A 23,081-nucleotide genomic window follows, 5' to 3' on the forward strand; every position below is an offset into this window, starting at 1 on the left:
GCTCCGCAACGGGAGAGGCCACAACAGTGAGAGGCCCGTGTACCACACACACACACACACAAAAGAATGAATAAATGCTAACTAGAACTACGAAACCAGGAGAATGTAGCAGAAGGAGCACTCATTTTGAGGGGGGGTTGGGGGACCGGTCAGGTGTACAGCATATTATTGCTTCTGCCTATTCAGCAGCAGTTAATTCTCTCTTCTCCTGTGAACAGCAATTGCTTGTTCTTTGCGGGAACAACTCCTCCCAACGCTTTATGTGGTAGGAGTGGGGCTGTTTCACCTCTGGTTTCAGTCTTGTAATTTCTGCTAGACTTCTTGGAAAGAAAACTCTCTTACTGCTAATAGTGCTTGATGTAAGTTTGGAGAAGCAGAAAAGAGCCACTGAAAATGAAGGCATCACAGAGGACGGTCAGCTGGAGTGATGGAGAGAGAGTCCTTATACTGATGTCATCATCTAAACTGCCAGAAGCTGCCCTGAAGCTACACTATCCCTAGTCCTCAGTTATGTGAGGACTAATGAACTTTCATCATTGACCAGCTCCGTTCTCTAGCTTGTGTTCAGGAATCATGAGCCAGTGACCCTTGCCCACCTCTGATTGTGTGGGCTTGGAGATAACATATGTGAGAGTGCTTTCCTGTTTTCTACAAATGGGAGGTAATTGTATGGTAGATATAAAGTTAATTGGAGGGACTTCCCTGGTGGCGCAGTGGTTAAGAATCCACCTGCCAATGCAGGGGACGCGGGTTTGAGCCCTGGTCTTGGAAGATCCCACATGCCACGGAGCAACTAAGCCCGTGCGCCACAACTACTGAGCCTGTGCTCTAGAGCCTGTGAGCCACAACCACTGAATCCCGTGCACTTAGAGCCCATGCTCCGCAACAAGAGAAGCGACCGCAATGAGAAGCCCATGCATCACAACGAAGAGTAGCCCGTGCTCGCCACAACTAGAGAAAGCCCGTGCATAGCAACGAAGACCCAATGCAGAAAAAAAAAAAAGTAATTGGACAATTGAAGGCAGAAATAATATGGATTTAAAATACATTGATATCAAAACTAGAAGTATTTGAACTAACTGGTTAACTTGAAGGAATTCAGATATTCATCCAAAGAAATTCGGCTAAATCATTTTGCCTAAATAATTTTCATATGACAGTGATTTCTGGGCCTTAACTGTTCTGTTCTGTTTGCATTCATGGCCACACCCTATGTTGTTACATGAGTCATTGTTTCTTCCTTATTAAACAGGTGCCCCTTCTGTTGGCATTGTGCATTTTTAAAGTGCCCTTTGCTGTCCTAGCTGCTGGGGCTGTATAGTGGGCACAGAATCTCTATCTCATGGAGCTTATTTTCTAGGGAGAGAGAGACAGCTGTACCTTCCAGGGGCCAGTTTCTGTACTCAGTACTACTACATTCTGATTCTCTTCTGATAATATTGCAGAAAGTGTGGGAGGTCTTTGTGGAAATTCTGGATTAAATTCAGAAGAAGTTACACACTTGTAAACAGGCATATTAAGGTATATGTTTGTGTTTGTGTATGTGTATGTGCCACACACTCTTCTTAGCTAGGTAACCTGGTTCAAGTTACAACTCTGGGCCTCAATTTCTCATCTGAAAAATGGGGATTATCCTAGTACCAGTCTTCCCTTGTAGGGACTAAATGCATGTACATAATTTAGCATAGTGTCTGGCACAAACTAAGAGCTTAACAAATGATGGGTAATATTTATCATTATTATTCTTACTAATATGTATATGTTTATGCACATTTGCCCAATATTCCTCAATAGAATAAAAATAAATAATTGTGGACCTCATTTTGTTTCATTCATTTAACATTTATTGAATACTTTGCCTTGTGCCAGGCCTGCAGTGGGAGATTGGTTTTTTTCAGAGATGGCTGCATTAATATCTCCCTTTCTTGTTATTTCCCCATCTGGAGGTACAGTCTAATGACTCTCTCCTTAAATCTGGGCTTGTGACTTGCTTGTACCCAATGAAGGTGGAAGAAGTGTTTGTCTTCCAAGGCTAGGTCATAAAAGGTGATTCAGCTTTCCTCCTGTGAGCTGGAACGTTCACACCGGGGTGCTGAGGCTGCCATGCAGTGAGGAAACTCAACTAGATCACATTGAGAGACCACACAGTGAAGTTCTGAGCCCACCGAAGAGACGGAGATGCTCCTGTTACCATATGACTGCAAACATATGTGAGACCCCAAGCCAGAATCACCCAGCCAAGCTCTCTCCCAAATTCCTGACCCACAGAGATTATGAGAGAAAATAAAGAGATCATAGTTGTTTTAATCCATTAAGTTTTGGTGTGATTTGTTATGTATCACTTAAGAGCCAGAACACCTACTTTTAAGTGCCAAGATATTGCATTAAACAGATTTAGTTTCATGGGAGTTCCATTCCACATCTTTCTCATTCTTGGCAGGTGAGGAACAACTATTTTCAGGGTTTTAATTATCCATCTGATAGCTGTTTGGGCTTGCTATCAAGTCTGAATTTGTAGCTACAACTGGCAAATAGATCACATTCATTCATTTATGCATTTAATAAAGCAGTACCTCGACATCGATGCCTTCTCTGGCCCCCTGAGTTAGCAATCCCTTCTCCACATTCCCGAGCACCCAGACCTTCTATCCTAACTTACCATGCAGCATTGCTATTGCTTGTCGCTTGTCTCTCCCACTAACCAGTAGCAGTCAGGTTCATTGTGTGTTATTCATCTTTGCATCTCTAGCATCTAGCCTAGTGCCTAAACATAGCAGACCTATGTGAAAAACAACAGCAACAACCCCCCCCCACCCCCCAGAAAAAACCACCTAACTGGAGGGCTGCTAGTTCCTACACAAATAGTTTATTCCAAGACAGTCCCTGTCCTCTAGGAGTTCACATTTCAGCACTAGACACTGTGGGATCCAGCCTGGCAAGTGCAGTGCGTGAGCTGCCTGGATTGATTCCTGTGGTGGAACCAAAGGGCTACAGGGCAACGCATTGGGGGTGGGGTGGGGTAGGAGGTGGAGAGGAACACGGGAAAGGATCCATTCATTTATTCCACAAATATTTATCAATCGCCATAGCACACGTAGCACACGGTTAGCGCTCAATATCTGTTACTAGATGCCTGCGTTAGGTGTTAGGGATGCCGCAGCGCACAAGAAAACTGCGGTGGCTCGTGTTCTTGAAGCTCACGGTGCAGCAAAGGACGACAGGCAGTGGACGTAATTATGTAAAATTGTGTTAGGTGCCCAGCAGTGAAACAACAGGCGGCTGAAATTCTCATAAGGATGTTAGATCCTTCGGCTGAGAGCAGCCGTGGGCGGGTTTTGAGTAGGAGTGGCCGTGAGGGGGCCGGACTGTAGGGGGCGGGAAGACTGCGGGCAAGAAGAGCTGGTAATTTTAAGATGCAAATATTTTCTGCTCGACTGGAAGAAGGAGCTTGTTCCTAGGGGCGATGTGGTCGCTTGGTGCGCTCGGGGTTCCTCTGGGGCAAGGGGCTGCATTTTGAGTGCAAGCTCGATTGCCTGAAGTGTGAGAGGGACTGCAGCCCTAAATTCCCAGATTTTCATGTTCGGCACATCTAGGCTCTTCCGCTCCCCAGACCTTCAGACGCACTATCTCGGATGCGGGCCGGCAAGGTACGCAGCATGCCGCAGCGCTCACCCTCGGGGCTCCGGGTCTGCAACACCGCGCGGGCGGGTGCGGGCGGAGCTTGTGCTGCGGACCTAGGCAGTGGCTTGGGCCCCGCCCCCTGGCCTAGACCCCGCCTCCGGACCACCCTGATTGGGTCATGGCCGCGGAAGGGCCGGGCGTACCCGGGAGGCCCGGGGGTCGGGCTGAGCCGGGGCTCTGATTGGCTCGGCTGGGATTAGGTCATTGCTAGCAGGTTAGTGCGGCCCGAACGCCGGCGGAGCGGCCCAGGCTGCTGTGAGAGGGCGCTCGAGGCTGCTGGAGAGCGAACAGGCGAAGGAGGCGGGGAGGAGGCGGCTGCACTCGCTCGACTTCTCGTTCCCTTCCCGGCGCCGCTGCGGGTCCGCCGCTGCGCTTCCTGCTCCCCGGTCGCTCGGTTGCACGCCGCCAGAGCAACCGCCCTTCGTTCGGGTCCCGGCTCGGTTCGGAAGTCGTGCGCGCCCGCGGATACCGCGCGCAGGGCTAGCCGGCGCCACACCTGTGGAGCCGGCGGCCGTCGCGGGTGCCGGCCGGGGTCCCGCCGCGTGCGTGCTCGGGGCTGCGGGCCGCCGGGGCCCCCGGGGAGGCGCGCCCCCCGGCTGGGTGCCGCAGACACCATGGGGCTGCCCGCGCTCGAATTCAGCGACTGCTGCCTCGACAGCCCGCACTTCCGAGAGACGCTCAAGTCACACGAAGCGGAGCTGGACAAGACCAACAAATTCATCAAGGAGCTCATCAAGGACGGGAAGTCACTCGTCAGCGCGCTCAAGAGTGAGTGCCCCCGAGCCTGGCGGGAGGGGCCGTTGGGAGGCGCTCAGTCCTGGGGGTCGCGTGTCCGGCTGGTTTTCTGCCCCCGGGCGCTGAGGGACGGGTGTAGATGCTTGTAGAGGGGCGGGAAGGATACGTAAAATGGGCGAACTAGCAGCAAGACGGTGAGGGAAAAGATCCGTCGCCCGGCTGTTTGCGTTCCGGGGTGGCTGGGAGGAGACCGAGCGCGAGTGGCGCTCTGGGGCGCCGCGGCGGGTGTGCGCGGCACACAGGTGTCCTGGGAGTGGGATTGGAGTGCCTGGTACGCCGCAGCCTGTTGGGAAACACCTTCGCGTTCACGACTCCCGCTCCCTTGGGGAAGAATTGCTCACCCCTGGGTGCCCAGCCTTGGGAATGGAGCGGGCCCCGCCAAGGGGGCGCTGCCTCCCCTCGGAAAAAGGCGGGTTGTGCCTGCTTCGCTCCCTGGGCGCAGCGCCAGCCTGCTCAGGGCCGCCGGGTTCTCCGAAAGGCACAGCTGCTGCCCAGAGAAGGGCTGGGTGGGGTGGTCGATCAGCTCGCGATTCTCTGGAGTATTGGCAGCCTGTACCCCCCAGATCTAGAATCAGGGCCACGTACGTGTGCAGGTTCTGATTCTTGTGTTTAGCAGAAGGTGATAGGGGTGGGAGTACAGAATCAGAGTGTTCCTTTACTCTAAACTGTGGGCGAGGGTTTAAAAATAGAACGAACATATCCTCTCCCTCTCCCTCTCCCTCGCTCCCCTTTTTACCTCTCCCAATATCCTTGAAAACTCAAAAGTCTGAGAAGGAATGTCCTCTGTCCTCACTCAGAAAGGAGAAGTTTAAACTCATCCTTATAGATCCTCAAACCTTTTGTAAAACAATTTTGCAAATTTCCCTTTGGCAGGGGAGAAATGAGTTCTGCATTCTGTGTATGACTTGCCTTGTCTTCTGCAGAGCCAGGGAATGTCTCCTTCTGGCCAAACAGGAGTGCTCTAGGGAAGAGCGCCTTGGATTGTTCAGATCTTTTTTTGGGTGCCTTTTCAGTCTACCCATTTAAAAATAGTTTGGTCCATCTTTTAGTTTTGAGAATCAGGAAAAAAGGCAGACAGTGGAATTGTCTTTGGCTTTTCCTTTCTCTGTGATGGATTTCTTAATAGGTGGTATCTTTCAGCTAAGAAAGCTTGCATTGGCAGAGTGGGGCCCTAGCTGTGAGAATTGTCCCCAAGCCTCTATAAAGGAGACGTAAAGTCAAGTGCCTGAGGTGTCATTTTGTGAGCCTGTTGCTTCTAAAAATGAAGAGGGAGACAGTGGATCCCCAGAGCAGCAAGTGCCAGTGTTTTGGAGTGAAATAAACATGGAAGTTTGATGTGATAAGGCTTCTCAGAGGCAGGGTCTCTGCTGGAGGTTGTGACCTGAAGCTTATGAACAGACTCTTCTTTTGTCAATGACCAGAACCATCGTTGGTTCAGGGAATATGTGACCCTGGTTTGGAGTAAGTTAGGGGCCCACTTATAGGTTGGGCCCATGAATTTTGAGTGACTCTCAGGCTGGCTTTAATTGGGCCTCTGCTTTATTCAGCAAACATTTGGAGCGCTTGCTGTGTGTTAGATATTGCCCCAGGCACTGAGGTAGTAGTGACAGTTCTGCTGGCCCTGTGGTTGTAAAGACTTACTCCATGCCAGGCACTGCTTCACCCACAAATTATCTCATGTACTGTTAACTCATTTTACAAATGAGAAAACAGACTTGGAGAAATCACTAGCCCAGAGCCACACTGCTCTAATGTCAGGGCGGTTTTTGAGCCTCCACGTGGTCTGAGCCAGAGATGGAGTTCCTGCTGATGCTGAGCTCTTAATTCTGCCCCATACCTCTTGCCCAGAATGGACCCCCTGGACCAAGCCTGTTGGAATTTGGACTTGCATTTTGTATCTCAGCCTTGAGTCTGAGGAGGATGCATTTGTGTGACTGGCAGTTTATTTGCCTGCTACTATTTTTTTGGGGGGTGGGGAGGGCATGTAAGAATTCTTTGGGTAGGAGGAAACGGTGCAGTGATAAAATTAAAGAGTTATTCACATTGTCTAGTGGAATGGACCAGCTCTGTAACTTGCGGGAGAACTAGATGTTCTAATCTCTTAATATCCAGCTCTACTACTAACTATACTCTTCTAGTCTTACTACTGCTTGAACAGGTCATGTGACCTTTTAAAAAGGGTAGAGGTGATTACTATTTACCAGACTTCGGGCATTGTGTTGTCATTAGGTGCTTCTTGCTTCGTATACTACGATATTAGTATTTGTGTATTCATTTTCTTTGGATCGTCTTTATCACGACTGTAAACGTAAAGCCAGTGTTTTAAAAAATACATACGTAAAAATAAATACATAATTGTGTAAGTAACACTGGTTTAGATGATTTATAGGCTTTTCCAGCTCTAAAATTTTATGGTTTTATTTTGTAATTAATTTTCACAGATCTTTGGGTTAAGGTTTCCGTTGTGTGTTAATCTGAGACAATAAAACTGGGATTGCTGAAGTTCAGCTAGATCATTATTCTGCTACTTCCACTTTATGAATGAGGAAACTGAAGCTCAGAGATATTAGTAACCTGCCCAAGGCATCACAGCAATTAAGTTGTCTGATTCCAGAGCCTGTGCACTTAACTCTGAAGCAAAACTGTTGTGTAGGTCTGTTGTCTCTTGGTTCCCCTTGATAATCTGATAAACAAATGAACTCCTTGAAGTCTTTCCCTGGAGTTCAAACCTCTGGGCTGGACACATGGAAGATAAGCAATAAAATAATTTGGGACCTACATTTCAAAAAATCCTGCTTTTGGAGAAAGTTCTTGTTTGATGCGGTGACTCCGAGTCACTTTTTTCTGTGCTGATTTGTCCAGGCCTTTTCTGTGGGCACTCTTTCCTTGACCTGATTAATCTGTGTCTCAGTCAAGAGGATTCTGTGTGTTTTAGTCCTTTTTTCTTTCTGTAAAGATGATAGAGGCAGGCGATGAAGTTCAGACTTGTAGAATTAAGAGTTTTAGGATTTTCTGTGTTCCATTCTTGACACCATCACCTCCCCATTGACTCTGGGTGAGTCACTAAGCCTGAGCTCCTCCTGTGTAAAATGGGAGTGGCCACTCTGACCTCCTAGGGTTGCTGTGAGCACAAAATGAAACAGTGCATGTAAAGAAAGCACTTAGCTTGAAGCCTGGTGCATAGCATTGCTCAATTAATGGTAGCTGTTATTATCTTCCAGCATTCAGGGTTGTCAAGACTCGGAGCAAGAGTCACCAAGAGCAGAATTTTCCATCCAACTGAACATTTTTTGATTTGGATTCAAGGAGTTAGACCCTGCCTTCTTCATGCCAGTTGTTGGTAGCTTACACAGTTGTGTATGTATTAACCACTGGTGAGAAGAAGCCTGGTAATTCTATTTGTATAAAGTCATGGTTATGACAAAAAAGCTCCACAAGTTAAAGAGAAAAAAAAAAGTCTCTCAACATCTCTGTTGTTCCTAATAACATTCTGGTAGCTTAAATATTCCATCTTCTTGCTAGATTAACCCCTCTAATCCCACCCATCCAGTGGCTGAGCTGGCTGCCTCTCTTTGCCTTGCAGGAAAAGCTTGCAGAATGCATTGGACTTCATGTCTGGCTGTCTCATGGACTTGATGGCAAACCAAATGTGGTTTCACAGAACTGAAAGTGAATTAGGCTGTTGGTTTTGAGAGGTGATGTGGGTTTTCAGGAACGGTGTTTCTTTCCACCATCAGAGTTGGTTTATGGACTTGCTGCTGGGGATAAACCCCTTTAAGTTTGACTTCTTTCTGAGATAGAGTGCGTTCTCTTATTTTGATAGTCTTAGGTGGGAGGAGTGGGGCAGGAATGCACATTTTAGGATATCTTTATTGAGATATAATTTGCCTTAGTATACTGTTCACTCACTTAAAGCATCCAGTTCAATGGTTTTTAGTACATTCGCAGAGCTGTACAGCAATCACCACAATCAGTCTTAGAACATTTTCATGGCCCCCAAAAGAAATCCCGTTCCCCTAAGCAATCATTCCCCACCATTTGCTCACAACTCCTCCCTCCCCATCTTCCCGCCCTCCAGCCCTAGTCGACCACTAATGTATTTTCTGTCTCTATGGATTTGCCTCTTCTGGATATCAGAAGTGTAATTTTAATAGTTTTCTCTTAGATGGTGGTGGGCATCTTGAGGCACAGTTTTCTTGATTGGAATTTCAGGTGGGAAACTTTGAACCCATAAGCTGCTCTCCTTCAGTGGGGTTTAAGTAGAGGTGGAGTCCCAAAGACCGAACCATGTCCTAGGGAAAACACAGGTGTCTCATGAGGGGGAGGGGATGGATTCATTCTAGTTCATGGTACTTTGAAGGACGCAGGGGAAACTACCAAAACAAGACCAAGGATCCAACCCCTTCTGTCAGTGAGCTTTTCAGTCAAGTTGGGGCAGGGTGTGTGATACTGAAAAAAGCCTTACTCTGGGGTTGGTAGCCTGCCGGGAGACACTTTTTTTTTTTACAAAAAAACTATGAGACCCTAGTTTTCATGAGACTTTTTGGGGATGACATGCCTTTTTCATTGTATTCGCGGAGGTTAGTAATTCTGACCTGCATCACATCTCCAAGGCAACCACAGAGAATTTTAACAGAAATGAGTAGTTTTATAAGAATGCCAGCAAAAACCACAATAAATTTTAGCTGCTGTTTGTCTGTCAATAAATCTTAAATTCAACGGACATTTATCTTTTAACAGAAATAGGGTTGTATAAATCTGTAGTCATAACTATATATACAAAGCAAAATTCTGTATTTTGGAACTTGAACCCTAGGTGGAGGGACAGATAAAAAGTCTGATGTACTTAGGTGAGATCACACTTATAAGATTTTTTGCTAAGGCATGAAGAAAGAACATTTAGGTAGTTCATTACTTAAGGAAAAAAAAAGAATGAGATCTAAATAGTTTTAATAATATCTGCTAGAGGGCATTCAGGAGGCTCAATAGGGACCCTAAACTCACATTACAGAAAAAAAAAAGTAAAAATTATATCTACATTCTTATATAGTGCAAGCTGTCATTAATTGCCATAATCTAAATGCCCAGTCTGACAGATGTGTTCCAGAAAAAGCATGTCTGTCTTAAACGTTTCAGAAATCTTCTCTGGTCCTGGGTTGATAACCACTTATCTCCACGGATAATGCCACATTTCAGAGTGGTCTGGATTCTGGACATTAGTAATCCTAGTGGGCATTGACATAACATTCCCTTTATAGCAGTCCTTCCACAAGATGCCTTCCAAGAATGCATCTATATATGGCTCCAGCCCTTTTATGTGGATAGGGAACACATCAGTATTGAGTTCATTTAAGAAGTGGACTCGGAGGAGTTAACTTGGAGCCTGTAATATGCAGCCTGAGGACACCCAGATCTGGGGAGCACAGTGCAATGCAAGGAGCCAGGCCTCTGTTATCAGGCAGACCTGATGTTTAGTCCAAGCTCCACCACATATATGCTGTAAGACCTTGGGGGCACTGTCAGCTTCCTCAACAAACAAACAAGCAAAGAGAAAACCTGAAACCTTGCCAGCAGCTCTTGTTTATTGAACACTCACCAAGGGCCCGGCCCTATGGTAAGTGCACACATTGTCTCGTGAGTCTTTATACCACTGTCCGGTGGGATGAATACTCTTATTTGTGTGCACGTTACAGTTTGGGTAACTTGTCTAAGGTCGCACAGCTAGGAAGTTGTGCAACCCAGTTTTGAAGCTGACCACGGACTGCAGAGTCTTCTCTTGAACATGACACTTCAGTGCTTCAGTAGACATGCTGGCAGTGAAGATGCAAATTGTTCGGAGATCTAGACACTAGAAAGAAGAAACATGCAGCAGGTGCTAGATTAAGTGAGAATATTGTCCCCGTTGTTTTTCAGACTCTGAGTCCTGAGTAGCAAAGAATAGCTAAGATTCTGTATTGTGCTCTGAAGTTTTGTGTTTCTCTCTTCATCGTATGATTAAAGAGCCATTGTAGGCTAGTGAGACAAATGAGGGCGTCTGATTATCTCTTGGCTTTTTGAAGCAGTAGAGTTGCTCTTTGGGGGTAGCACTGATTACCAATGAGTCTCTCTCTTTTTAAATATATTTTTAGAAAATGCATACTTTCCTAGCATTCATTTATTTTTTTAATTAAAAAATTTAAAAATTGAGATATAATTGACACAGAACATTTTTTAGTGTTAGGTGTACAACATAATGATTCGCTATTTGTATATAATATGAAATGATCGCCGCAGTATGTCTAGTTAACATCTGTCACCATACATAATTACGAATTTTTTTTCTTGTGATGAGAACTTTTAAGATCTACTCTCTTAGCAGCTTTCAAATATACAATTATAGTACTATTAACTATAGTCACCATGCTGTACATCACATCCCATGACTTATTTATTTTATAACTGAAAGTTATTCTCTTTTAACTGGGCAATAAAGCATTGAACATGGAGGCCAAAAACTTGTTCTTGAGTTTGATTTGTTAAGATAAATAGTTCATCCTCTTTGCTCATTAAAACAAGAGTAAAAAAAAAATCAACATCAAGAGTTGTGTGCTTAGAGCATGTCACCCTTTTATACTTCTTTAGGACTTGGTGTAGGCTTTTTACAGTAGTGAGGTGAGTCCTTCATTAGTGGTATAAATTCCCAAAGGATGTTCAGTGCCAACCTGCTTTGTTTAGGAGTAATTATATTACTCACAAAATCCTAATGGAACAAATGCTTATGGAGTTAGGTAGCAAAAAGTTTTTTCTCAGCTCCTTTGCTTTGCTTTAGCACCTTTCAAATAAAATTTAAAAAAAGACATTTCCTAATTATTTGTAAACGGTGGTAATTTGCAGTACTGACATTTGGAGTATTTCTCATACAAATATAAACAACGGCAAATTATATCCAAACAAGATTTTATATAGTTTTTATGTAACACTGGCTTTAAAAAAAAGTCCTTCTACTTTAATCCAATTATTCTGTTCTCAATTGGATTGAATAAATTGCATCTAATCTGTTGCGCTCAGCCCACTGATTGAGGCTTAAGTTCTCTCTTCCCTCCTTTTTTAAAAAATATAATTAATAGACTTTATTTTTTAGAGACATTTTAGGTTTACAGAACAATTGAGTGGAATGTATAGAGAGTTCCCATAGAGTCCCTCACACCCTTTCCTCTCAGGTGGTACATTTGTTACAAAAGTGATATAGTGTTATAACTAAAGTCCATTGTTTACATTAGGGTTCACTCTTTGTGTTGTATATTCTATAAGTTTTGACAAATGTATAATAACGTGTGCTGGCCATTACAGTGTAATGCAGAGTAATTTCAACCCTTGAAATACATGTCTTTGTGCGGACATGTGTTTTCATTTCTTATTTCATTTCCTACCTAGGAGTAGAATTGCTAGGATGTATGGATAAACTTACGTTTAATTTTTAAAAAAACCTGCCAAAATGTTTTCTGCAGCAGAGGCATCCTTTTAAATTCCCACCAGGATCGTCTGAGGGTTTCAATTTTTCCACATCATCACCAGTACTTGTTACTGTCTGTCTTTTTGATTGTAGCCATCCTAGTGAGTGTGAAGTGATATCTCTTAGATTTAATTTGCATTTCCACGGTGACTAACGATGATGAGCATCTTTTCATATGATTAAGGGCCATTGGTGCATTTTCTTTGCTGACATGTCTATTCAGATCTTTTTGTTGGGCACTATTTTATACCTTGGATTTTTTTTTTTTTTTATCCTTTTACTTTGTCCCATACAACTTTTTTTTTTTTTTGTCCCATAAAACTTTTGATGATTAAGTGAACACCACTCCACTTGGTAGATTTTCTCCATTTGCCCTCATTTTGGGACTTTCTGCTTCCATTTGCTTCAACCTCAGATGCACTTGACTGATCAGTTTCACATTCCAGGGCTTGGAAGGTGATTCTGACACGGCTGTGGTTCAGATCTCTGCTCCAGCTAGGCCAGCCAGCATCCCTCTGGGCAGAGGCCTCAGGCTGAACTTCCTAGTGCTGGCCAGTGTAAGCTAATGATCACAAACCCCAGGAATTGACAACATGAGAATGGGTCAGGGAGGAACCGTTATTACCACCAAGCTATTGGGGAAAGCAATTCATGAAGGTGACTTTGCTACCCTGTTTAGGCCATTGCAGTGGGAAGCAGCCACATGGCACAGGGAGACCAGCTAGGTGCTTTGTGACCACCTAGAGGGGTGGGATAGGGTGGGTGGGAGGGAGGGAGACGCAAGAGTGAGGAGATATGGGGACATATGTATATGTATAACTGATTCACTTTGTTGTAAAGCAGAAACTAACACACCATTGTAAAGCAATTATACTCCAATAAAGATGTTAAAAAAAAAAAAAGTTAGCCAAAGGAGGGATGCCGGTATGAAGCTAACAAAGTGGATTTTCTAGATTAAATTTCTGACTGACCCTAGTTTCAATTTTTCAAATTATAACCCAGTATGTTCCAAATTATATATCTTAGGCCACCAGAGGAAGGCTTTCCTTTCAAATATGGAGCTTTGCTCCACTCTTACTGTGTCCTCCAAGCCCTAGCCTAGAGTAAGGGCTTTCAAGGTGGTGGTAACAGGTGAAGAATTCGTGAGGTGGGAGAGATCCTGGGGTGTCTGAGGACTAGCAGGGAGGCCAGTGTAGCTGGAGCAGAGTGATGGCAAATGAACAGGGAGAGAGTTCAGGAGCCAGGTCCTAGAGGTCTTGAGTCCCAGAAAGGACTTTGGGTTTCATTCTAAGTGTGATGGGAAGCCAGGAGGAGGTTGTGACATCATCCTGCTTGTGTTTTTAAGAGATTTTGGGGGCCACTGTGTGGAGAATAATTTAGTGGGGCAAGAATGGAGGCAAGGAGAGCAGTTAGAAGGCTGTTATAATAGGTGAAGTAAGAGGCAATGGCACCCTGGGCTAGGGTGGCAGCACTGGAGATGGTGGTCAGATTCTGGGTGTTTTGGAAGTAGAGCCCACAGATTTGCTATTTGATTGGATTTGGGCTTTGAGAATAAAAGTCAAGGATGATTAGGGATGGGCTTTCCTGGTGGCGCAGTGGTTGAGAGTCCACCTGCCGATGCAGGGGACACGGGTTCGTGCCCTGGTCCGGGAAGATCCCACATGCCGCGGAGCGGCTAGGCCCGTGAGCCGTGGCGGGAGAGCCCACAACAGTGAGAGGCCCACGTACCGGAAAAAAAAAAAAAAAAAAAGATTAGGGACTTCCCTAGCAGTCTAGTGGTTAATACTTAGCCTTCCAATACAGGGGGTGTGGGTTCGATCCTTGGTTGGGGAGCTAAGATCTCACATGCCTCAGGGCCAAAACACCAGAACATAAAACAGAAGCAATATTGTAACAAATTCAATAAAGACTTTAAAAATGGTCCATATCAAAAAATCTTAAAAAAAAAAAAAGAATGATTCAAATGTTTTTAGCTGGAGCAATTATGTGAATGATGGCGCTATTTTCTGAAATAAAGATGACTTGGGAAGGATTAGGTTTGGGGGTAAAATTAACAGTATGAATGGATGACCTAATCTTACAGTGCAAAGACAAAAAAATTCATGTACGCAGTTCATGAATACGTTCTCATAAAAGAATCACAGAGTGTGGAACTATACAGAGTAAAGCACCCGCTTGCCTGAGTTAATCACTGGTGTGCTTGTTTTCTTGTCCTTTTTCTGTGCATATTTTTTTTTCTTAGATGGGGTTATAGAATATGAATTATTCTGCGTTTTGCTTTTCTGGTTGAGACTCTCTTTTAGAGATCTTCCATGTCAGTACACATACACAGTGTATTCTTTTTAATGCCTGCACAGAGCTCTGCTATGTGGAGATACCATGGCTTATTTACCCCGTCTCCTGTTGAGGGATAATTGGATTGCCTCAGCATAGAAGGTGCTGCAGTGATTATTTGCACACCCACCTTTGTGTGTGGGTCCCAGGGGTTCCATGGGATAGATTCCTCAAGGTGGAGTTGTTGCTAGCCTCCATTTTTTAAAGCTCTTTGACATCGACTGTTTAGGTCCTTGCACCCCTGTAGCCAGTTGGTATTTTTCTGGCACTGTTTTTTAGTGTGTTGTTAGATTATGTTTCTGAAGCTTAACCTTTTGCTTAAATTTGAAGCATCCTTAACAGAACGAGCCCTTCTGTTAGGCAGGGAGGGAGGGAGGGACGGGGAGAGAGAGAGAGAGAGAGAGAGAGATTACAATTAATTGGCTGTGTCCTAATTAGCCTTGGACCTGTCCGAAATCCTTTCTGAGCTGCAAGTTCTTACAGATAAAATGGGAGATGGGATGTGGCTTTGCCCATATATAATAGGCTATTCTGACCTCAAATTTCAGGGAAATCACATTTGGTAGGGTGAGGAAAACAGCCTTAGTGGCCAGAGGAATATTTACAAATTATAGTCACTGGGGTTTACACATTTTTGTAGAAACCCAGAGTGGAGAAAGAGAGGAAATAGTAAGGAAAACAGCTTGGCAGTGTGGGCCAGAAGCTGTCACGGTGTGTTTATATCTGGCTCATTTCACCTCGGTTGGAAGGCACAGAATGCTACAGAGGGTGAGCTTGGAGACTGGGCAGTGCTTACTATATTTAGAAAGAGGAGATTCCTGGGGCTGGGAGGTTGTGTGTGTGTGTGTGTGTGTGTGTGTGTGTGTGTGTGTGTGTGGCTGGGAGGGTGTGTGTGTGTGTGTGTGTGTGACAAAGGGTTGAGGGGCTTGGGAATTCTGGATCAAACCTTGTTAACTGGCTGGCTTCTCTGGGCCAAGCCAGTAGCTAAAGGTTTGACTCCTGCTGCTGCCACACAGGAAAAGCCAAAATAAACCCCATTTTACATGGTTTGTAAAAACACCACAGGTAGGTTTCAAAGCTCATCTGATCTTGCTATCAAATGTGCTTTTAAGTTTATTCCAGGCTGATTTGAACACTTTGAAAATATGAACTGGCTTCTCCCGTGAGACTTTAGATAGATTTCCAGGCAGATTGAGTTGAACTTGAGGCTGTTTCTGTGCCACAGAGACTGTCAAGCAGATAGGACCCAAACCGTAACAGATTCCTGACTGCATATCTCACTGTTACACTTGTGGGTCAGGTGTAGAAGATGATTATCAGTTGAGCAAATGAAATAAAATTAAAAAGCATTTTTATTTTAATTCATACCTATGTTTCTTTTTCGAAAGTTTATGTCAGTAAGTAATACCTATAACTAGTACACAATTTAGAGGGGACAAGAAGGAACGTGAGCATCCTCAAATTTCTCCTGTCTCTAAATCCTTAGTTGTTCTACTGCAGGCAACATTTTACCCATTCTTGAATATTTTTCAGGTATAATTTATGCATGTGCCAGCAAATACAGATTTATGTATATTTCCAGTAGCATACCATATGCACGGTTTTGCATATTTTTGCATTTTGCACGATTTTAATGTATTTTGAATATTATTCAACATTGGTACGTATAGAGCAAATTCATTTTTAGCACTGCATTGTATTGCACTGTATGGACATAACATAGTTTATTTAATCAGTCCCCCAATAATAGACATTTAGATGATTTCCAACCTTTTACCATTATAAGCAATGCCGCTGTGAACCTCCTGGTACCTGTCATGGGCATGTGAGTGAGTAGATCTGTAGGATGCATTCTAGAAATGGAACTGCTGGGCCAGAGGGTATGTACATTTTTCATTTCAATGAATATCTCATAGGAGTGTTTCTGAAAAGCTCTGAGTGAACTGAATTTTATAAATCACATTTTAGAGTAGAAAGGAAACTCACTATTTGGTTTATTATAGAGTGGCATCTGTAATAAAACAACACTTAGAATTTTCTCCATTTCCTACTCCCCAGTTTGTGTGTACTGTTCATTCTGGGATCAGAAGTCACAACAGAGTCATTCCCTAAAATGAGACAGAGCTGGACTGGGGATCACTTGCATGCGGGGCGCCAGAGAGCTTGTTTGTGGTTCTAGTGAGGGTGCTGTTGAGTTTTTATCTCTGTGCAGTGTGCGCATCATTTCGGAAGTTTGGCAGGTGTAAAGGAGGGCAGTCTCCCACCTTTGGTGACTGGAGACCGTGACTTTGGGCCAGGAGGCACACCTTGTCTGTCTGCGAAGCTTCTCTGGGGAGTGGTGAGGGAGCTGGGCGCTTTTGTCCCACTTCTCTCTGCTGGCTGCCTCTTCGGCAGAGCTTAGCACTTCCCCTGATGGAAGGCACGTGTTGGCTGTGGTCTCTATTCCAGTGCCTGGGACTGCTCACGTTGGGGTGGAAGGCTCCTGGTAGTGGAGTTCTGGGACAGGGCGGGCATAGTCCCTGCTCTTCAGGAGGCCAGAGAAGAACAGACAGTCCACAGTACAATGATTCCTATCAGTTTAAAAGGGTCTCTGGGGGAGGGAGCAGAGAACTTGGGGAGAGGCAAGTGAAGACATCAAGTCCAAGGAAGCAGTGTTCCTAACCATCAGTCTTTTAAAACCACCTAGGAGGGCTTCCCTGGTGGCGCAGTGGTTAAGAATACGCCTGCCGATGCAGGGGACACGGGTTCGTGCCCCGGTCCGGGAAGATACCACATACCGCGGAGCGGCTGGGCCTGTGAGCCATGGCCGCTGAGCCTGTGCGTCCGGAGCCTGTGCTCCGCAACGGGAGAGGCCACAACAGTGAGAGGCCCCAACAGTGAAAGGCCCGCGTATCAGAAAAAAAATTAAAAAAAAAATAAATAAAAAATAAAAGGATATGGGATGTGCCAAGAAACAAAAGAAAACAAAGAAAAGGCCCCAACAGTGAAAGGCCCGCGTACCACAAAAACAAACAAACAAAAAACAAAACAAACCGCCTAGGTTATTTCTGCCCCACCTTTACCACATGTATTTATTTTGAAAAAGTCTACTCTTTAAAAATTATGTTTATTTCAAAAGGGAACTTTATAGCATTCTGAAATCATAGGTTTGATGTGGTTAGCGATATTTTTTTCTAGAATATCTTTAAATAGTCATTGAATCATAATCATTAAATTGAACAATATTTGTCATTGTATCATCTAAAATAGTCCTATATTTTACCAGTGATTTGAGCTCCACTCTGCTTTGCACTGTCCTGAAGCAGAAGTGTGTGAGAGAATGGACATCATGTGGCCATCATGCCAGGAGGGGAGAGGAGGGAAGGGCAAAGATGTGCTTCTCAGACTAAGGTACAGGTGTCAGGGTAGGTGGCACTGTGCCAGGGAGTATGCAGAGCAAGTGGCAGGGACTACACTTTACTGAAAATCTGTTTTACTCAATGGAATTGTTATTTGAATATTCAAACAAACGCCCATAAATTATAGAGGAGAAATCAAGATTCCATGGCACTTTTCATGGGAGACCTGCTGGTGTGGCTGAAGAGGAGAACATAGTCAACAGTGGACAGAGGAGGGAGGAGCAGGGTGTCCCCGGGGTTTCTATCTTAGGGCTTGGGGCACTGGCTGAACTGTGTACCTCAGGAGAAGAACCGCGGTGTGTGATGGGGGAAACAGGGTTAAGTGTCCTTGCTGAGTTGTTTCCATGGGACCTACAGGTGGAGACACCTACCAGGTGGTGGGAAGCACAGGTCAGGTGCTCTAGAGAGAGATGGGGGTACTGCTGTAGGTTTGGGTTTCACCAGATGCTATTAGAGGTCCAGGCAGTGGTTCTCCACCTTAGCTGTCCATTGAAATCCCCTCCAGGTAGATGAGTCTGGAACTCATCCCCGGAGATTCTGATGTAATTTTGTCTGGGCTGCAGCCTGGGCCTGAGGAATTTTAAAGGTTCTCCAGGTACTGCTAATGTGCAGCATAGGTAGAGAACCACTGGCACGGAGTAAGAGGAGAGAGTGGGGGCTGAAATTGTGGGGAATATCCACATTCCGCAGAATAGGTGTGTAGAATAGGGATGGAGAGATTTGTTCTGATTAAGTACGAGGTGTGTCATCCTGGCAGTTTGGGTGAGGGCTTGCTCGAAGGTCTTTGGATTTGCCCTTGGGAGGTGAAACTAGAGAAAGCAGTTTAAGTGCGAGGGTGATAAATATTCACCTTCCGATATTATTCTGAGGAATAAATGAGATTCTTGTAGGTATTGTGAGTAGCAGGGTAAGCAGGCCCATGGTAAGTGCCCTATAATCGGAATGTCATTATTGTCATTTCTAGATTGTCCTTGTTATAAGGTAGGGGTTCTTAAATGTGAATGTGTGTAAGAATTTCCTTAATTGCAGATCCCTGGATTCCCCCCAAGGAGATTATGGTGCACAGGCTCTGGGGTGAGGTCTGGAAATCTGCATTCCTTGCAGGGATCTCCACAGGTGGTTTGCATGCAGGGGGACCTCAGACCACACATTAAGTGGAATAGGCCTGAGGAGATTCTACATAAGCCTGTCTCAGATCCTTTGTCCCCTCCTTACAGTGCACAGCTGTGCCGGCCAGCCTCAGGTATCTGGAAGGGAACGTTTTGGCAGGTCAAGGAATGATGGGGGATTGGCTCCAAAGGGTGCGAGTTCTCCAGACTTCAGAATATCTCAGCATGTGGCTCCATGCCTGGGATCCAGTTGTCCCATGAGCTTGGCCTGTGAGCCAGGACCCTTCTGTGGCATTGGGGGTCGGAGAAGCTCCTGAAGGGAAACTTCATGCTCACGGGCAGTCACAGGGCACACATTTTCCCACAGTGAGTCCTGTCAGGGTTAAAGTCATTTGGGGTCAGAGCCTGTAATTACGTTGCACATTTTTTTTCTCTAAAAACCTTGAGAAAGCATAATGAGCTGTCTGAACTGTTGCACAGGTAGGGGGGACTCTGTCTTGGGGAGAGCAGTAGAGGGACTGGCGGATGGTCCTGGAGGGTGAGGTGCCCCAAACCCAGAGAAGGCTCATCTTCACCTGCTGCCTCAGAGCTGCCCTCGGGCAACTCATTTCTGGCAACAGCTCCTCCTTATCTCTGTTCTGATCTCAGCTGGTTTTCAGCCTCTTTGGGAGGGCTGGGTGACAAAGCAGACCACAGCCACTGCTGGTGGGACCCCGGGGTGTTGGGCTGTGCAGCTTTCCTGCCACCTCTTGTATCTGACTAGTGCCTTGAGATGTTTGACACAAATCCTGCCCTGGGCCAGTACCCAGCAGAGCATCAGTCTCACAACTCTGGCTGTGGGAGGTATGGAGGCCAGGCAAGCCCTGGGGATGGATGCCTCGCCCGGTCCCGGCTGCGCCTGAGGCATCTGGTCCTCTGACCAGGCCTTGGAGACTACAGATGGCTTTGCTTGCTGCCGTCTCCTGGCCCTCTGATCGAAGCCGCCCTGAGCTCTCAGTGTGCAAGGTCAGCAAGCTACTACTGTTTCCAGCTCTGTGGAGAGCTACACAAGATGGTTCTGTCTCTGGAAAGAAATCCCATTTCCTCTTTACAGAGCCAGCATGCTTGGAATCAGTTTCCCAGCAGGGAAGCTCTGCTCCATTGCATAGAAAATTGGAGTGGAACTGAGAGCTTTTGGCCCCCGTGTCTTTTGGGATCTGTCTTTGGCTTGCTTCCTTCTCTCCCACCTCTTCCGGCTGGCATGAATTCACACCATACTGCAATGAAAAGACAACCCAACAGGGCTTGGGGTTTTTTTTTGAGGCACAGAGTTCAAGCGTAAAGATGGTCATCAACTGACGAGAACCCCAAATTGTCTTGTTTTCACAAGTTTCAGTTCTGAATGTTGGGGTCTCATCTTCCCCCTCCCTTCAAATCTGGAGAACTGAGTCTCTTTAAGAAAGAAGATTGAAATGCTTTTGGTGGTTATCTTAAATGAAAGACTTGTGAAATGTTACAGAGGAGAAGGATGATGACTCATGTCTCTTACTGTGACACCTCAAGCAGCCAGATACTGAGCTGCTCAAATGTGCCAGCATGGGGTTAGGCAATGGTGGGCAGAGACCTTGGAGGTCCTGCCTCAGGATTTTTTAAAGCAGCTTAATGAGATATGTAATTCACACACCACACAGTTCACTCATTTACAGTGTACAGTTCATGGCTCTTAGTATGTTCACAGAATTTTTCATCCATCTCCACAAGTAGTTATAGAATATGTTTGGTCATCATCCCCAAAAGAAACCCTGCACTCCTTAGCCATCATCCCCATCCTTCCCATTCCCCCCAGCCCTAGGCAACCACTTCCTCAGGATTTTAACCCGTGGTCCAAAGTGTGGTGCTCTCCTGTCTGCTTTGTCCTTAGATCGTGTTAAGCTACATATCCTTTTCCTTCAGTGCGTTCAAACAATTTGCGCTTCTCCAGAATGCTACAGTTTCAGTGCCAGGGTGTTTGGATCTGGAACTCACTTCTTCTCTATTCTGTTCACCGCCCTGACAAATGTGCTAGTGCGGCAGGACTATTTCACACTCATTCCTGAGTGCATGTAGGTCTCTGCTTAGGACTTCTTTTATCCTGTCTTTCTCTGGGTTTTGATCTTACTTTGGACAGAGTAATCTGGTGTTTAAGTGGGAAGGAATACCCAATATCCAGTAGGTAGATGCCTTTGTTTTGAGCGGAAGAGAGTAACATTTATTTCTACAGAGGAAAAAATTTCAGTGATACACTGATTTGGATAGTCACATTTGGAGGGTTTTAGCTTTATTTTAGGAACTGTTGGTAAAGAAGTAAGTTTCATATGTGCTGAAACGGCAGTGGTTTGGGGCTGTCTAAGGTCTTAACATGAAAGTCCTTCTTCCCTACAAAAGACCTTGTATTGTTCTAGGAAATGCCAGCCCAGATGTAGCTAACACATTCTCTACCATCTGTTTGTTTTCTCTTTCTCTCAGTTGCTTCTGTCCCTTCTTTTTCTTTCCCTTCTTTATTCCTCTCATTCTTTCACTGCGCCCTCCCCCCACTCCATTTTGCCTTGCTAAAGGGCCAAAAAAATGACTGATCTCTAACCTCTTGATTTTGGGAAAAACAAAGACTTTTGTGAAGGGAATGACCTGAAACCAATTTCCAGAGTTTTAGGGCTGTAGTTAAAAAGACTTCTAGATTTGAGGTGACTGTGAATCTGTAGAACCAGGAAGAAATGTGGGCTATCGGTGGTCCCATCTTGTAGAAAACACTGTGTGGGGTCCCCTTTCCTGTTACACTTCCTGTGTTAGGTTCCAGAGGTGAAAGAATGCTCAGAACCAGAGAGGGTCTAGAACTGCCGGCCAGCTGGTTAGCTGCTCTGATCTTATTTTTTTCTTCTCTAATGGGACCTGATGGCAAGCCTCATTTTTTATCATTGAGATGGGGGTGCTGTTAAGATTGTCTTCAACAAAAGTGGGTCAGTGATTTATGTTTCACGAAGATAAATTTGGGCACCTGAATGAGAGCATGGTATTTGGGTTAGTTGAATAGGTCCAGATATAATTATGTATATTTATAATGCCAATTAGGGACCTAGAAACCTATTTAGGATAGGTCAGGAAAGTGGGTATGAAATCTGAGTCTTTACCGGTAGAATCTCTGGGAATAATTTATTTTGGACATATGTAAATGAGACCTGGATCAGATAGCTTACATCTCTCTCCCTCCAGCTGACAACCCCATGGTTCACAAAGTCGTTAACATGAAAATAGCAGGATGCACCTTCTGCCTTCTGAGGTGTATATCCCTGGCCTTTTTCATCATGTAGCCCTATCATTAAAAAAAAAAACAAACAAAAAAACCAAGCATTCCAAAAACTTATAATTTTTTTTCTGATTATACCAGTAATGCATGTTGATTAGAGATAACTTAGAAATTACAGATGAATAAAAGAAGAAAATGCAAATCATACCAATAGTACTGATTAGAGATACTCATTTTGGTTTTATCATCTTTTCTACTCAGGTTATGATCATCTTTCCATATCATTACCCACTCTCTGAGATTAATTTTAGTGGCTGTGTAATATTCCATGTGTGCTGTTTCAAGACTTACTAATGACCTACTTTTGGACAGTTAGGTTGTTTCTCTCTTTTTTCCATGATCATTAACCAATCTATAATGAACTTTCTTTTAGCTATGCCATCATTAGCTCCTTAAGCAAATTTATATAGGCTGTCCCATTTCTTTCCATATCTTTAAGATTCAGCTCCCATCTCTCTACTTGTTCCCTTTTTTTCCTGCCGGTTGGGCAGAACCTTGGAGGCAAAGAGATGTCTTTTTAGAGTTCCACAGAATGAAGAGTCCCATATATTGAATGCATGTGGTTACATTCATTTGAACAATGATAATAGTAGTAGCATGTTTACCACCATGTAACTGTTTATTATATGTCAGAACCTTTTGTTACGTGTTTTACAAACTTTATTTCATTGCACCTTCACAACAGTATTATATGGTATGTACTAATACCCCAATTTATAGACTGGAAAACTTGAGACACAGAAAGCAAAAGTAACTCATCCAAGTAAAAAGTATGGGACTCTGGATTGGAACCTCTATCCACTGTGAACTCTTTTGCTCTCAACCAGTGCTATGCTGCTGACTATAATCTTAGCCCATTCCCTTAAATCTTCTGTTTCTTCATCTACAAAGTGGGAATAATAGTGCTTGCTTGAGAACATTGTAAGGGTTAAATGAGCTAGCTGTGAACAGCA

General features: G+C 44.7%; 1 protein-coding gene across 7 annotated transcripts in view; it reads left to right on the top strand.

The window, feature by feature from the left end:
* Window positions 1-4,094: 4,094 nt before the first annotated feature.
* ARHGAP26 (Rho GTPase activating protein 26) overlaps window positions 4,095-23,081 on the top strand; it is a 491,973-nt gene continuing 472,986 nt past the window's right edge. For 3 of the 7 annotated variants that reach the window (XM_028493329.2, XM_028493328.2, XM_028493331.2), the window contains exon 1: window positions 4,096-4,449. In XM_028493329.2, coding sequence (XP_028349130.1) covers window positions 4,296-4,449 — 154 coding nt within the window. In that variant the 5' untranslated portion in view covers window positions 4,096-4,295. Of the gene's footprint in view, window positions 4,450-23,081 lie in introns of all 7 variants that reach the window. The other 4 variants (XM_028493332.2, XM_024118499.3, XM_028493327.2 and 1 more) reach the window with 4 other exon arrangements.

Source organism: Physeter macrocephalus, chromosome 8 (assembly GCF_002837175.3).
Source record: "Physeter macrocephalus isolate SW-GA chromosome 8, ASM283717v5, whole genome shotgun sequence".
Taxonomy (NCBI): domain Eukaryota; kingdom Metazoa; phylum Chordata; class Mammalia; order Artiodactyla; family Physeteridae; genus Physeter; species Physeter macrocephalus.